The following is a 16,886-nucleotide window of genomic DNA, read 5'->3' as shown; positions in this document are numbered from 1 at the left end:
TGTTTTTGTTTGTGTTTGAATTTGTGTTTTATTTGCGTTTTTTTGTGTTTGGTTTTGATTGGTTGTGATTAGTGTTTATTGGAAACTAATATATTTCCTATATTTCCTAAACACGAACAATGCCGGGTATATATATATATATATATATATATATATATATATATATATATATATATATATATATATATATTATGCTACTGCAGATAAGCAAGCATAAACTAATTTTAAAAATCACGCTCCTTACAAAGTAGATCGTGTTAATACATTTATTTATCTTCTATCTCTATAAACTTATTTTTTAATAAATAGTCACATATCTTTTTATTCTCATATTTTACAAATACACTCGAATGTGCATATATTTTTGGGCATGTATGTAGACTGGCACGTGATTTGTAAAATAGTTCAATCGATGGTTGATTAATTAACCGCTGCATCCGGTCTCATCCCAGTTGTTACCGCAGTCGTTGTTGCCGTCACACTTCCAGTCCGCCTCAATACAGAGGTGGTTGTCGCACTTGATTTCACCGTCAGAGCACACGAATTTCTCTGTAAATATATGACAGAAGAGTTACACTGATTTCAGGCGTTATCCGGCTTTAAAAAAAAACTACAATGCTACATTGATGATTGGGGTTAAGATTATCAGCGACAGCGTTTTTTTGGCAGTTTCTTTCAGGCATCTTTTCAGGATCCGGGTAGGGGGGGGTCTATTGCCCGCCATCCCTTTCCACGAAATAGAAAAGTATATTTTAAAGGCACACTGTTTCTAGCTTTCAAAAGACAAGTATGTTACACTGATGCTTAGATTATCAGATAAAGCGTTTTCTGGTTTTAAAAAGTATACAAAATTTAGCCTTAAATATTTTCTGACAGGAAATGTCTAGGATTAAATGTTTTACAATTAGGTATGTTGATGCTAAAGTAAAGTAAATCAGGAGATGTTTATGCTAAGAAATAGTGTAAGACAAAAGATGTTTAAGCTCAGACTGTTTATGAAAAAGGATTCTGAAGTTCACTGTGCACAGCCGCCTTTGCTTTCCCTAATGCGAGTTAGGTATCTATTAGAGGTGGGTGGACTCAGGGACGTTCTACGGACTTGAACCTGGATTCGAAAGCGAAACATTCCAGATAGCAGTCTAGCGGTGCTAGGCCTTGCTATCGCTTGAGCTCCTAGGATACCGTCACTAAGTCATGTACTAACCAGCAAGAAATAAACAAACAAACAAACAAACAAAAAACAAACAAAAAACAAACAAATAAACAAACAAAAATCATACCGCAGTTTTGTTCGTCTGACCCGTCAGTGCAGTCGGCGATACCATCGCAGGCAAAAAACCTTGACTTGCATTCGTTTCCAGAGGCACATTTGAACTGGTTTTTGTGTGAGCAGTCAGTTGCTGTAAGGATGAAGAGGGTGGATGGTCAAGCTAAATGTTTAGACAGATAGGTGATTTTAGGTAGGTGATCAAGTTAAATATACAGACAGGTAGGTGGTGCTACTTAGGTGATCAAGTTAAATATACAGACAGGTAGGTGGTGGTAGTTATGTGGTCAAGTTAAATATACAGAGAGGTAGGTGGTGGTAGTTATGTGGTCAAGTTAAATATACAGACAGGTAGGTGGTTTTAGTTAGATGGTCAAGTTAAATATACAGACAGGTAGGTGGTGCTACTTAGGTGATCAAGTTAAATATACAGACAAGTAGGTGGTGGTAGATAGATGGTCAAGTTAAATATACAGACAAGGTCAGTTTAGAATTAGGAAAAAGTAAATAGACAGTCAAGCTAAATATACAGACAGGTAGGTGGTGGTAGGTAGGTGGTCAAGTTAAATATACAGGCATAGCCAGTGTAGAGTCGGGACAAGGTCGGTAGATGGTAAAGCTAAATATACAGGCATGGTCACTTTAGATTCAGCACAAAGTAAATAGATAGTCAAGTTAAACATACAGACACGGTCATTTCAAATGCAGGATTACAGCTTACTTAATTTATTTTTAATGTTACTAAAATGCTGTTTAACTAAACTCTGTGTTTTATACTTTTAAAGATTACATTTTTTTTCTTATCAGAATTAATTAACCCACTAGTTATCCAAGCGATTTAAAAGGTTGTGTTTTTCGGACAAGTGTCACGATTCTACTTTCTATTCTGAGAAAAAGCAACATGTGTTGTAAATAAACACAAATCTTCTACATAACCATTCTCTTATTCCCATAAATTATGTGTTGTATTTAAAAAAAAACATCAATGTATTTGAAAAACAAAGCCAGACTTGAATATGAATAAGAACATCGCTAAATGCAATAGCACAGTGGTTAATTATAAGCATTCAAAGACATTGACAGTTGATAGTTTTTCAGCGGTAGTTCCATGTTCATGCTTCTCTAGCATGCCGAATTAATTTTTCTACCAGCTTAGCTCTATGTTTATACACTCGGCAGCGAGGCGAATAATTTCTCACTAGTGTTAATCTAGTTGGGCCTACTTTTGCAGTGTAGGTTATCATTGATATTTTCACACACGAGAGCCGACCGAGGCTATATATATATATTTATATAAATACATTTATATACATATTTATATGTTTTTTCGAGTAACTTTCATGTACCACAGAAAATAAAGGGAAATAATCAATAAATAAAACTCACGGCAATTTAAACGTTCATCCGAGGCATCGCCACAGTCCTCCTCTATATCACAAGTGAGTTTCATGGGGACACAGTTCTGGCCATCTTTACATAGGAACTCGTTTGGCTTGCAATTCAGAGCTGGGGATATGCGTATAAATTGTAGTAAAGCAGATCGTGGTTTTTGTAAGAAAACATACTTTGTAATGAAACACTCACTTGAAAGTTTTTGAATTATATATTTTTTCAATACATTCTATAGCATTAGAAATAATGTTTTATACCAACATTCTTATACTGACTTTTATTTTTAAGTTTACAATTATAAAAGATCCAAGAAATAGACAGGCAAAAGATAAATCGGCTGAGTGATACGTTATATTATAAAATAAAAAAAGCTAAACCAACAATAATTAACGTGTCAATTTACTGGCATTGAATATCTATCTATCTATATTCTACTAAAACTCATGTTTGGTTACATGTTTGAATATTTATTTGTTTGTTTGTCTGATTGACTACTGTAGAGTATCTACGCTATATGCAGAACTGTAAAATAGTATGTAGGTAGAGAACAATTTTTGTTTTCAGACAGACTGTTAATCACAAATTTATTTTAAGATGTTAATTAATTTATTGATTTATTCATAGGTAGATTTACCACATTAATTTTAAAGTTTTAGAACAATGGCTATCTTTGACTGAATAGTGACGTCACAAATTTTGTTTACTCTTTAGTACAAAAACATGGTGGCTTCCATCATTGACTTTGTGGCCCATTCAAAAGTTTAACGCGTTATAAAGCTAATTTTCTGTCGGCTATGACTTTAACAATACGTCCGTTTGCTGTTTTTATTACCTTCCAACACTTATACAAATTTTCAACTGTCTTCTTCATTTAGTTTTACAATAAATTTCTCTAGCTCTACAATCTGTCCAAGAAAGTTATTTATAGATCTAAAAATATCAGGTGGCCAAGCAAGTTATTTATAGATCTAGATCTAGAATCTAGGTCGAACCAAAGATTAATTAGATACATACCAAAGATGAATTAGATAAAAATACAATCCATTTTATAATCTTAATAAATTTTTTAGTCCTTAAATACTTGATATAAATCTTTGTGATTTATCTATCTAGGTCTAGATCTATCTAGCTAGAATAGGTCTAATGATTAAATCGAGATTCTAGATCTAGATCGAGCAAGATTTACGTAAAAACTAGACTTAAGACTTAAGCAAACGAGTCGTAGAATCTAGATCTAGATAATTTCAGACCTTCATTATTTTATATAAATCTTTGTTTGTTTAGCTATGTAATTGGCAAATTTAAGATAAAATTTAATTTGAAAGTTACTATTTCCTTCCTTTCTTATACGGAAACCGGCTCAGGAGTTGGGCTCCCATTAGCCAGGCAGGCCTCAGTGTAACAAACCCCGACCACGAGAGTTTCCTACGCATCGGTCGCTACTTCCGTTGGCTCTCATCGGGCTTTCCTTCCCCACCCACTAGACGCGGGACGTCGTCCTACCGCCTGGTACCAAGATTGATCGTGGGGGGCGTTCGAAAGTTACTACTACTAGACTTAGATCTAGATCTATGCGCGTAAATCAAGTTGCATAAGGAGACTCAAAGTGATAAACTATAGTGTAAAAAAAACCTCTGTGACGTCACGAGTTAAATAGCTAAGTTGTTACTGTAATCGGCTTTCAAGCGGGTGGCACGGGTTCTAGACTAATACGTCAATGTTAATTTATTTTTTTTCAATTTTTTATTGTCTAGATGTGAATGATAAAGTTGCTTATATGAACTTGGCGGAATACAGGGCAGGTGAAGTAGAGTGCATCTATTTCTTTGTCCTAAGCATATGAAGGGATAGTGTGGTCAGAGACATGCTCCGCTGGAATCGTTTAAAAAAAACGATAAAAACATGTTGTCTGAGACTTGGCGGAACACTGGGCAGGTGAAGTAGAGTTGAGTAGGTCACCTGTGACGTCAGTATATGAAGGGATAGTCCAAAATCGGTGTTTTCGGTGTTTTTAAAAGATAAAAATAATCTTTTCGAATGTGGGGTCTGGTTTTTGTGACGAAAAGTGACAGACGTGATGTTTTTTATGGATGACCCCGAAACCCAGTGTTATCCAAGGGATGACGGGTAGTCTAGTATACTACTAAAACTCAAGTTTACATGTTTGATAACTCATTTTTTTGTTTGTTTGTTTGTCTGATTTCTTATTGGGGAGTATTTACATTATGTGTAGAGCTGTAAAATAGGATTTTGGGTGGAACTCATTGTTCTTTCTTAAACACACTGTTAATTACAAACTAATTTAACGCCGTTAATTAATTTATTGATATATTCATTGGTATATTAACGACATTTATTATAAAAGTTTAGAACAATGATTTTACTAATAGTAAAAAGATTTATTTTCTTATTTACATCAATGTTTTCAATTAATTTTTCTTGTCTGAGACTTGGCGGGACACTGGGCACGTGAAGTAGAGTTTAGTAGAGTTTTTAAAATATAAAAAAAACGTCTTTTTGAATGTGGGGTCTGGTTTTTTTGGAATGATAAGTGCTGACAGACGTGATGTCATTTATGGATGACCCCCGAAACCCACAGTTATCTAACTAGATAACGGGTAGTCTAGTATACTACTAAAACTCAAGTTTATTTACATGTTTGAATATTTATTTGTTTGTTTGTTGTTTTGTTTGTCTGGAGAGAATCGGCGCTAGGTGGTGAGCTGTAAAATAGTATGTAGGTAGAGAACAATTTCTGTTTTCAGACAGACTGTTAATCACAAATTTATTTCAAGATGTTAATTAATTTATTGATTTATTCATAGGTAGATTAACCACATTAATTTTAAATTTTTCAAACAATGGCTTTACCTTGACTGCATAGTAACGTCACATGATTTGTTTATTTTTTAGTACAATAAGATGGCGGCTTCCATCATAGACTTTGTGGCCCATTCAAAAATTTAACTCTTTCTAAAGCTAATTATCTTCGGTCATAACTTTAACAATACGTCCGTTTGCTGTATTTATTACGTTCCAATAGTTATATTAACTTTCAACTGTCTTTTTCATTTAGTTTTACAATAAATTTCTCTAGCTGTACAAACTGTCCAAGAAAGTTATCTATTTATTTATAGATCTAAATATCAGGTGGCCAAGAAAGTTATTTATAGATCTAGATATAGAATCTTGATCAAACCAAAGATTAATTATATACAAACGAAAGATTAATTAGATAAAAATACAATCGATTTTATAATCATAATACATTTTTTAGTCGTTAAATACTTGATATAAATCTTTGTGATTTATCTATCTAGATCTAGATCTATCTAGCTAGAATAGGTCTAACGAGCCGGCCCGCGACATAACATACGCCGCTATTTAGTTGTTTCTAATTTTCAATAATTCATAATTTGTGAATTCGACAGTACCAACGCTGACACTGAAAATATTTCTTTAAAACACTATAAGTAGCTCGTTAAGGACTATAATCCCCCCCCCCCCTTCCTTCCCTCCCCCCCCCCTCCTCCCCCCCTACGTTTAAAATCGTTGGCTCTGCTTGTAAACATTTAGAGTGAACACAGCTCACTAAAACCATGTAGGGGTGGGGAGGTAGGGAGAGCGTTTGCAGCTTGTTTTCTAACGGCTCGAAGAAGAGAATTATATATATAGATGATTAGATCTAGCAAGAGTTACGCAAAAACTAGACTCAAGACTTGATGTTTTCCCGAAAGACACTTGCCCGTATGCCGTTTGCCCGAAGACCGATTTCCCGAATGGACACTTGCCCGAATGCGACAAATGCCCGAATGGACACTTGCCCGAATGCGACAAACGCCCGAATGGACACCTGCCCGAATGCGACAAATGCCCGAATTCCACTTGCCCTAAAGCCGTTTGCCGGAAAAATGTTAATATTAGATAATTAATAATATTACCAAATATACATTCTTAATCAATTTAATTTTGAAATTTTGATAACAAACACAATTCTATGCATAAAACACAGTTGTTTATATTTTAAAATTAAGATTTTTCGGGAATTGGTCGTAGACCCTAGCATCGTGCAGATAACTCTTGAAGCTGCGTTTCCCAAAGGAGCCAACAACCAGCAATGTCAAAAAAATTGCGTAGAATTTGACAAACATTTTTTAAAAATGTTATTTTACTATACGATGACGGCGGAAAGAGTAACTCTTAACCAACAGTGCCAACTTATATTTCTCACTTGAAGATCATACCAAAGTCTTATGAGAGATAAGGTTTTTTTTAAAATTTTCTCGAATTAGTTTATGAACAATGTTGTATGATTGTGCTAATATTGTCTACGTATAATTGCTGTTATACGCTTGCTCGCCTACTTGTTGCACATTGATGTGTAGTATTTTTGCGAAATGCGTTCTTATGAGATGTCATTAACTTTATTTTACCATTTTAAAAAAGGCTTAAAGTATGAACACTACACTACATTTTAAAAAAAAATCACAGTAGTAATGTAATTGTAATTTTTAATTTTTACCTTTCGATCTACAAGCGGTTCCAATGTTTTGACTTTACTAAGAAAACGAATTCCACTGCATCAATTTACAGACGCCCTGCACCAGACCCTCGTTATCTTAACGTTACAAACATTTAACACTACTATTTAAATAAACCGGGAGTGATCTTCTCTAAACTTTCCGAATATTCTTATATGAAACAACAGGGGATGGCAACTTGGGATATAGACATGATTTTTATTCCATTTTCAATACTTAAACTTCTATAATAATATAATATAATCTCGTAGAAAAAAGAATTGCACACCAAGTTAACGCCAAATAAAATGTCCATAATAGTGCAGAATATTATTAATACTTTATAAATTCACATGCATTTTTTGAGAAATCGGAAATAGCAAAAGTTACTACTTCCGGTAAACAGAAATTACTCAAAGTTTAAAAGAAGACAGAAAATCGGAAATCGCTCAAAAGTTGATTAGGATCTACTATTTTAATAAAATACTTATATATGAAATTTCATCAACCTAGCTTTAACGGTACTCAAGTTATCGTGTTTACACACACACAGACACACACACAGACACACACATACACACACAGAGACATACAGACAAGATTGCAAAACTATGTTTTTCTTACTCAGGGAGCTGTAAAACATCGAGATTTGAAAATATCTCGATTTTTTTTGCACGATTATAAGACTTTCTCTATACTTCGTTTGCACACGTTCAAAAATAATTTCTTTTACTCTTCTACTTAGTCGTAATGTTAGTAAAACGTTAATACCGTTTATCCCTAATCCAGACAGTTACAGAACTAAAGTTTTACATTAGCCTTATTTTAAAAAAAAACAACATTTGACTTGGTAGTGCTATTATGAAAGTACCTTAACAGATGGTTTAAAAACAAAAAAAAATATGAATAAAATTAGAAAACATGTTTTGAAGCACGACAACATTATTTATTACCTCGGTTGTGTAGAATGCTCTTCATGAAATTCCGGCATAAGGCACCAGCGATGCTGAGTAGAAAAATCACCAAATGAAGACGAAATGACGTCATTTTGATCATCTACTTCGACAGCCGTCTATGTCCGGAAAATATCTAGCCGTAGAGTTTAAAAAATACCAAAGTATTTTCTGATCACAAGTCTAGTTTTTGTTGCAAACTGGTCATAGAAACAAATCTTCTGGGCATATAAAGGCCACTGAACTGCAATAAATACCTGGCGCTATTCGGGGAAATAAAAGTGGCCTAATATAATGTTGACCCACAATGTATCCGGAAAACAGGGCCTACCAATATAAAATAACGTGTTATATTTAAGCATTAGTATTGGTTACTATTAAAAATGAAGGTTTCATTGGTTATATGAAAAAACCAATAAATAGTTCGTTTTTTCTCGATATGGGAGGAGCTTCAAAATTGTGGCTGACTGACATAGTAGGATTAGTTTCCTCGATCGCCACATAACCCACACATCATCAAAGTAACACTCGTGGCATACAAGACCCTTCGGTCGCAATTGGACCAGCTTCGCACATTGGTGTGGTTTTACATAATTCCCCGCCCCTTTTCGCACACTGTGGGCTCGATGTACCTATGGGCATGGAATTACGCTCTAAAAACAATAATCGGTAAAAATGTCCCCGCATACACACGATGAATTGCTCAATGCACGCTCACACACTGAAAGCTAATTGAAATGACATTTTTGATATCTAAACAAAATGATTAATTTATTTCGTGGGTATACTATTAACACTTCAAATATGTGAATTTAGGATTCGTTATACAATCAACTAAAAATAGTTTGAATTGTGTTAGATTCACCTTGATCATCCCTCTCCAATCCCCTCCCCCAATCATAACGCCAGATTGAAACGTAGTTCCTAAAGTTGCTAGGTCAATGTGATGTGTTTTTTTTAAAAAAATCTATATACAGTGGTGGCCCTTCTATGGTGAAGAAATAGGACTGGGTGGGGGTGGGATGGAACAATCAGCGCATTGTAATTTTCTTTTTTCAAGCAGGTTATGCTATGAGAATATATCATCTAAACGAATTTTTTATTGTTGAAAGCATACTGGCTTTAAAGGAAATAATAAGCAACGCCTTCCCCCTCACATGACCTATATAAACTATCTAATACCGTATTCAACTCACTATCCCCGCCTTCATACAGACGCATTCACTTACTGATGACACATTTAGTTGTTGCTAGGGCCTATATCATTTACTCTCACAGTGTGTAAAAATAGAATGCGGGGGTGAAGGTGGGTGGGGAAGATGTGTTGGGGTTGCTAAACATTTTATATCTGTTAAAGAATCAGCTTACAGCGGTTTTAGATTTTTTATTCAGCTGGATCATCACTCATCCACCCCCACACCAGAGTATATGTCGTATATATTAATATTTATAACACACGAAAAATATTTAGTATGAAGTATGTAGGTTGCAATTATGTTATACTTAATATAATTTAATACAATGTTCCAACGCTCTCGGCATTCATCGTGTTCTTTTAAATTCTAACTTTAACTTAGCATGAAATGACATACACAGTAGCATCGCTAGGTCGGGTGTCACCCGGTGTGGCATCTCGTGGTGTCACCCCCTCCAAAAATGTATATATATATATATATATAAATAAATAAATATATATATATATATATATATATATATATATATATATATATATATATATATAATGGTGTAGGCCTACATAGGCTTATATAATTGCCTAATTGCGCCAATTTGTGAGCACATTATATTAATACACCTATTGATTTATGTGGAAAAAGTATCGTTTTCATCGTAAATTATAAGATTTTGGTGTCACCCCTCTCCGGTCATTGCTTGACTTATCAGTTATTCAAAATAAATCTATGAGTGATAATTTTAAAATATGCACAGTTAATAGTAAATATTTTTTTCTATTGTACGTTATTAATACAAGTGGATGAACTCAAATTAATTATTAATTTAACTTGCAAAAAGCGCACAAATTGACTATTCTACTGTTAATTTACTCGAAGGTTGATCATGTGATGTTTGGCTTGAGACCGACTTGATTAATATTAATTCTTTATTTTTTTTATTTATTAACACGTTTTTCTTAGCTCAGCTTCGCGTTTGTTTGTGGGTTTGTTGTTAAAATTGACAACGAAAATTAGCCCACTTCTGATTGCTCTAGAGATCTGAAATTCGGCATGCAGGCTATTTTCGCCTAACAATTTCAGATGCAATCATAAAAACTAGCAATTAGACCTAAATTAGCTTAATTAAATTACGCCCCAAGGACCCTAAAATTGAGGACATGATTTCTAAAGATACCGACAAGACTGGAGGCCTATTGACACAGTTACTTCGGCCCCAATCGATGTGAGCGCGCTGGCCGTGATCGTATAGTGGTTAGTACTTCGCGTTGTGGCCGCGACAACCCAGGTTCGAATCCTGGTCACGGCATTTGATGACAAAAAAAGTGGGTACGTTCACCATCAAATTTCCAAAATTCGTGTCATCAAATGTCATCGCCTAACAATTTCAGATGCAATCATAAAAAACTAGCAATTAGAGACCTAAATTAGCTTAATTAAATTACGCCCCTTCTCTGTTTAAAGCGTATCGGTCGCTCAAGATTTTTAGTCCGTGTATTTAAAAACACTTAGTCAAGTCATACTTAATCAAGTCATTAGATAAAGTAGAAAATAAATTATATAAAAAACTTTTTAAAAACCACTTTTTTTATGTGTAGCAACGGACTAAAAAGGAGAAAATAAAATACTTAAAAAAAACTTTTTTAAAAAACCACGTTTTTCTTGTAGACTAAAAAGTAGAAAATAAATTTTTCTTCCGACCCTAGGGGATCTACCAATGACTGCTCGTAGATTTTGTGCTTCCTCGAGCTGTGCAGGTTCTTGTGATGACTGTTCATACATTTGATGACAAAAAACGTGGGTCGGGCAGATGGGTTGGGAAATTTGATGGTGAACGTACCCACAAGAAAAACGTGGTTTTTTAAAAAGTTTTTTTTAAGTATTTTATTTTTCCTATAAGTTTTTTTTAGTTAGGTGAGGGTTCCCAGTCCGACTCAGCTTTGCTTGAAATATTTTTTTTATCTCAATGTCAAAGTATTTTTTCAAATAAAATCCGATTTTATTCCTATATTCCCATATAGTCGATCTATAAATAGCCGTTGCTACTAGATTGTTTTCGTCTTCTTTACATTTTCTAGTCGTGTTAATTAAGTTAAGTGTAATTGTTTTATTTGTTTTGGCTGTTTGATAGATTGTTTTTTAATATTTTCGCAAGTGTTTTGCTTTGCTTTCTGTACTAATATACAATCTAAATAAATGTGTTTCTTAGTTCCTTGTATATTTTGTTAACACGTTTTACATGTTATTTTTACTTTTTGATTTGACTTTGTATTTCGTTAAACTGGTGTTGTATTAAAAATCAGTGTTTATGCTACTTCCGTTTCTTTTGGTGTAATGCGTTTATTATGTAGGTTTCTAAATGTATCTTTGATGTCTATTATATTGTGTTCACTGGCCCTAATAATTGTGGTGTATAAAGGTTTTTCGCTTTTTGTTTGAATAGGATGTCGTGTATTTTTACAAGCTTTTATTTAACTCACTTCCACTGTCATCAGTCGTCAATCGTCAGTCGTCAGTCTGTCTAGATGGAAACGGCCGAGCGAAATTGCAGGCACTTCTGTCTGACAGATACGGTTCATAGTTGGTACGTGTACGTGGGTCAAGACATGAAGACAATGCATCGTGACATTAAATTTGACTTAATTGGTCGCCTGATTCATGTTTTATGAATTAATTAAAATTTTGACCAACTTAGAAAGCAGTATAATTCAACTACTCCACACGCGTAATCACCTTCAATAGCGCGTCATCACGCTCAATATGTGCGCAAGGGTTTTTAGTCATGTAACTCTATTGTAACTTGTAAAGTACTAAAATCTTTTTCATAAAAAAAAAACGTTTTAATAACAAGCTTTTATGTAATAATGCACATAAAAAGGAGAAAATAAATTATAATAATAACCCACGCATTTGTTTATAGTTATTTAAATAGTAGTGTATAATTTATTTTCTCCTTTTTAGCGCATTATTACATAAAATCTTGTTATTCATTTTTTTTAAGAAATTTTTTTTACAAACTTTCATTTAACTCACTTCCTCTGTCGTCAGTCGTCAGTCTGTCTAGATCAAAACGCCCGAGCGAAATTGCAGGCACTTCTATCGGACAGATAAGGTTCGTAGTTGGCAGGTGGGTCAAGACATGAAGACAATGCAACACGACATTTAATTTTACTTAATTGGATGCCTGGTTAATTTTTTATGAATTAATTAAAATTTTGTCCAAATTAGTAGGCTGACTCATCAAACTATTCCTCACTATTAGATACGCGTCATTACGTTCAATAGGACGTCATCACGTTCAATAGGTGCGTAATGGTTTTTAGTCATGTAAGTCTATTGTAAATAAAACATGTAAAGTACTACATTTTTTCATAAAAAACGTTTTAATAACAAGCGTTTATACTTACATACGTACATATGTACATACGTACATACGTACATACGTACATACGTACATACGTACATACGTACATACGTACATACGTACATACGTACATACATACATACATACATACGAACACACGTACATACGTACTTACGTACATACGTACATACGTACATACGTATATACGTACATACATACATGCGTACATACATACATACATACACCATTTGAATCAAGTTTGTGATAAAAATGAAATAACTGTCTAATTAAATTCATGTCTAATTAAAGCATAGGATTTATAGTCTTATAGAGATTGTGCATTACTTAAACAAAATGAGTTTCCTGTCTAATCCCTGTTTGATTAAATATAGACGCAAATATTTTTCTGTCGAATAAAATATTCATACTTGATTCAACTGATTCACGAGCAAATAAAAACACACACACACACCTAAATCTTGTAAATAAAACATGTAAAGTACTAATATTTTTTCATAAAAAACGTTTTAATAACAAGCTTTTATACGTACATACGTACATACGTACATACGTACATACGTACATACGTACATACGTACATACGTACATACGTACATACGTACATACGTACATACGTACATACGTACATACGTACATACGTACATACGTACATACGTACATACGTACATACTTACATACGAACACACGTACATACGTACTTACGTACATACGTACATACGTACATACGTACATACGTACATACGTATATACGTACATACATACATGCGTACATACATACATACATACATTCATGCATACGTACATACAACCATACATACATACATACACCATTTGAATCAAGTTTGTGATAAAAATGAAATAACTGTCTAATTAAATTCATGTCAAATTAAAGCATAGGATTTATAGTCTTATAGAGATTGTGCATTACTTAAACAAAATGCGTTTCCTGTCTAATCCCTGTTTGATTAAATATTAGAGCAACAATCTGGAGACATGCTGGTCTTTTGAGAGAGGCTGATCTGTTGAGAGAGACTGGTCTGTTGAGAGAGGCTGGTTTGTTGAGAGAGGCTGGTCTGTTGAAAGAGGCTGGTCTTTTGAGAGAGGCTGGTCTGTTGAGAGAGGCTCTCTGTTGAGAGAGGCTGGTCTGTTGGATTTGGATTTGTTTGCGATTGCTTTTTGTTTGCGTTTGTGTTTTCTTTGTGTTTGCATTTGTGTTTGTGGCTGTGTTTGTGGTTGTGCTTGTGTTTTCATTTTTATTTGTGTTTGCGTTTTTGTTATGATTGCGTTTTTAAGTGTTTTGGTTTCGGTTGGTTGTGGTTAGGGTTAATTCGAAAAGCAATATATTTCCTAAAACCAGGCATTACCGGGTATATTCTGATTACTAAACACACACGTCATGGTCCTTTATAGATAGGTTTTTCGAAGAGGCCAGTGTAGGGCCTAAACGAACCGGCTAGTCTATTACTAAATCTAAACTCTTGATCTAACATTCATGGTAAAAGGCCTACTAAATAACTGGGTATTGTTAGATTTATACATAAATTTCCTAAATCTAGTCGTAAGCATATGCCTACTACTACTTCTCTAGTTAGTTAGTAGTAATCTTCTTTAATCTTTAGCAGTCAACTAAATTTAAAAAAAAATCTACTCCTTAGTCTTACACCTAGATGTCAACATATAATTTTATTTATACTATTGCCTAAATTACTAAATTATTCTAGATCTAGATTTCTCTAGACAGGCTACTAACCAGATTAAACGCTGGTTATTAAATATTAGATCTAGAAAATATAGAATACTCGCTGGATCTAGAATTATAATTAGTATCATTTTAATTTATTACTCACACTCACAATGTTACAGTCACTCTCTACTTCAGTATCTTAACTACACTCAACTAAACTAACACCATCAGTACTCTACCTTAGTGGCGTCGCTAGGTTGGGTGTCACCCCTCCAACCATATAAAATCACGTGTTATAATTAAGCATTAGTATTGGTTACTATTAAAAACGAAGGTTTCATTGGTTATATTAAAAAATAGTTCGTTTGTGTAATAAAGTGAGACTTGTGAGGTCAAGGGAACTCACTCTTCTTGTATTAGTATTATATTTATACTGTTATCTTGAGTGATGTCCCTTACATGTATATAAATAGTTGTCTCTCGTCACTTCCGTCCTCTCTCTGTTATCATCATGTAGTTAGACCCAATAAACGTTTTATATACAACCACATGCTTCTATCGTCAATCTATTATATCTGGCGACGAGGATAAAAATCTACTAGAAAGAACACCTACTTACGCAAAAAAGAGGTTTGCTAGAGCTTATTGGCTAAGTATTTCTAGAATAATGGCGCTGTATGGCCAAATAAAAGAATTTGATTCGAATGATGAAATCATTCAGGATTACCTAGATAGGTTAAGCTTTTACCTTGAAGCAAACAACGTGACGATAGAAGCCAAAAAGAGAGCTGTTTTGTTAACAGTCATAGGGCCTCAACAATTTAGGCTGCTAAAGGACTTATGCGCACCAGCTAGTCTAACTACCAAGAGCTTTAACGAGCTGAGCAAATTGCTAACAGACCACCATGCGCCTACCCCATCAAAGTTTCTATGTCGAGCTAGATTTGACAGTAGGACTCGTCAACCAAACGAGTCAATATCAGAATATGTTGCTGCTTTACGTCATTTAAGTAAATTTTGTGAATTCGGCGATACGCTGTCTGACAGACTGTGTGAAAAGTTTGTGACCGGTGTAAACAGCCCTGATATTCAAAGAAAGTTGCTGCTCGAGTCAGATCTAACATTAGAAAAAGCAATACAACTAGCAACTTCATTCCAGCAGTCATCCGAGGCGGCGAAATCTCTAACGTCTTCAGAGATCCATGCAGTAAACAGCAGGTTAGTCAATAAACACCAACCCCATCAGAGCATTTCAACTTATGCTAAACAGCCTGCACGTTTAAAGCCTAGATCTAAATCTAGTAATAATTATCAAAAATGTCATCGATGCAAAGGTCCCCATGCATCTCATCGGTGCAAGTTCAAGTTAGCAACTTGTTATAAGTGCGGTAAGCAAGGTCACATTGCTAAGGCCTGCTTTGCAAAGTCTTCGTCTGTTGCTAAATCTAGCCAGTCAAGACAGTACCGCAACCAAAGGCAGCACTATGTTAACTCTCACCAAGACTACCTAACCCAACCAATGAACCACTCTACCTGTGAAAATGCTCAAACTGATTCGCAGCCGGATTTCAGCCTGTTCTCTGTGAAATCAATAAGTCATGCTCCCATCAATGTACCAGTTTATATCAACGGTAAGAGCATCAGCTTCCAACTTGACACTGGAGCATCTCTAACAGTCATCACAAAGAAGGACTTTAACGCTGTCACAGGAGGATCAGTGCCTCTACAACCATGTCACAAGTGTCTAACAACATACACTGGTGACAATGTTCCGGTAATAGGAGAGTGTATGGTTCATGTAAGTTATAATAGTCAAAGCGTTAAACTTCCTATTCTTGTGGTTGAAGGAAATGGACCACCATTACTAGGTAGGAACTGGTTAAGTGATCTTAAGTTAAATTGGGAGAGTATATGTTCATTGAAGAATGTAAGAGAATCTAGTCTTACTTCACTAGATAAAGTTATATCTGAAAATAAAAGTGTTTTTGGCAATTCAGGTTTACTAAATGATAGAACAGTGAAGTTAAGCATTAAAGACACAAAGCCAAGATACTGCAAAGCTAGAGTTCCACCTTATGCAATGAGGAATAAAATTGAAAATGAGCTAAGTAGATTGGAATCTAATGGCATCATAAAGAAGGTAGACTATTCCGATTGGGCAACGCCCATTGTGCCAGTGTTAAAGAAGGATGGTTCTATAAGAATTTGTGGAGACTATAAAACTACACTGAATAAGCAAATAGAGCTAAATAGGTACCCTATTCCTAACATTGAGGAAATTTCTTTGAATTTGGCAGGAGGAGACAAATTCACTGAATTAGACTTTAGTCATGCTTACACTCAACTAGAACTGCATCCAGATTCAAAAGTCTATACGACAATAAACACACATAAAGGACTCTACCAATATGAAAGACTATGTTTTGGCATATCATCTAGCCCTGGAATTTTCCAAGCTGTCATGGACAGTATTTTTAAGGATATTCCAAATGTTT

General features: G+C 34.5%; 1 protein-coding gene and 1 non-coding gene across 2 annotated transcripts; one reads left to right on the top strand and one right to left on the bottom strand.

Annotated features, from left to right (window-relative positions):
• Positions 1–259: 259 nt before the first annotated feature.
• LOC131939493 (low-density lipoprotein receptor) lies at positions 260–8,466 on the bottom strand. Its single transcript, XM_059297820.1, has 4 exons — positions 8,133–8,466; positions 2,654–2,773; positions 1,281–1,400; positions 260–549 (listed from the first exon to the last, which is right to left on the bottom strand). The coding sequence occupies exons 1-4, from the start codon at positions 8,233–8,235 to the stop codon at positions 425–427; spliced, it is 468 nt and encodes a 155-aa protein (XP_059153803.1). The 5' UTR covers positions 8,236–8,466; the 3' UTR covers positions 260–424.
• Positions 8,467–10,559: 2,093 nt separating this feature from the next.
• On the top strand, positions 10,560–10,631 carry Trnah-gug (transfer RNA histidin (anticodon GUG)). Its single transcript has one exon. It is a non-coding gene; the product is annotated as a tRNA-His (tRNA).
• The last annotated feature ends 6,255 nt before the right edge of the window (positions 10,632–16,886 follow it).

The sequence above is a fragment of the Physella acuta genome, unplaced genomic scaffold (genome assembly GCF_028476545.2).
Source record: "Physella acuta isolate Inbredline_101_S28 unplaced genomic scaffold, ASM2847654v3 ptg000281l, whole genome shotgun sequence".
In the NCBI taxonomy this organism is placed as follows: Eukaryota; Metazoa; Mollusca; class Gastropoda; family Physidae; genus Physella; species Physella acuta.
This window is presented reverse-complemented; position numbering and strand designations above follow the sequence as displayed.

Coding starts and splice junctions, on each gene's coding strand:
- LOC131939493 (XM_059297820.1), bottom strand. CDS start 8,235: ATGATCAAAATGACGTCATTTCGTCTTCATTTGGTGATTTTTCTACTC. Junction 1,401..2,653: donor GGATGAACGTTTAAATTGCC/GTGAGTTTTATT, acceptor TCATCCTTACAG/CAACTGACTGCTCACACAAA. Junction 550..1,280: donor GTCAGACGAACAAAACTGCG/GTATGATTTTTG, acceptor ATATATTTACAG/AGAAATTCGTGTGCTCTGAC.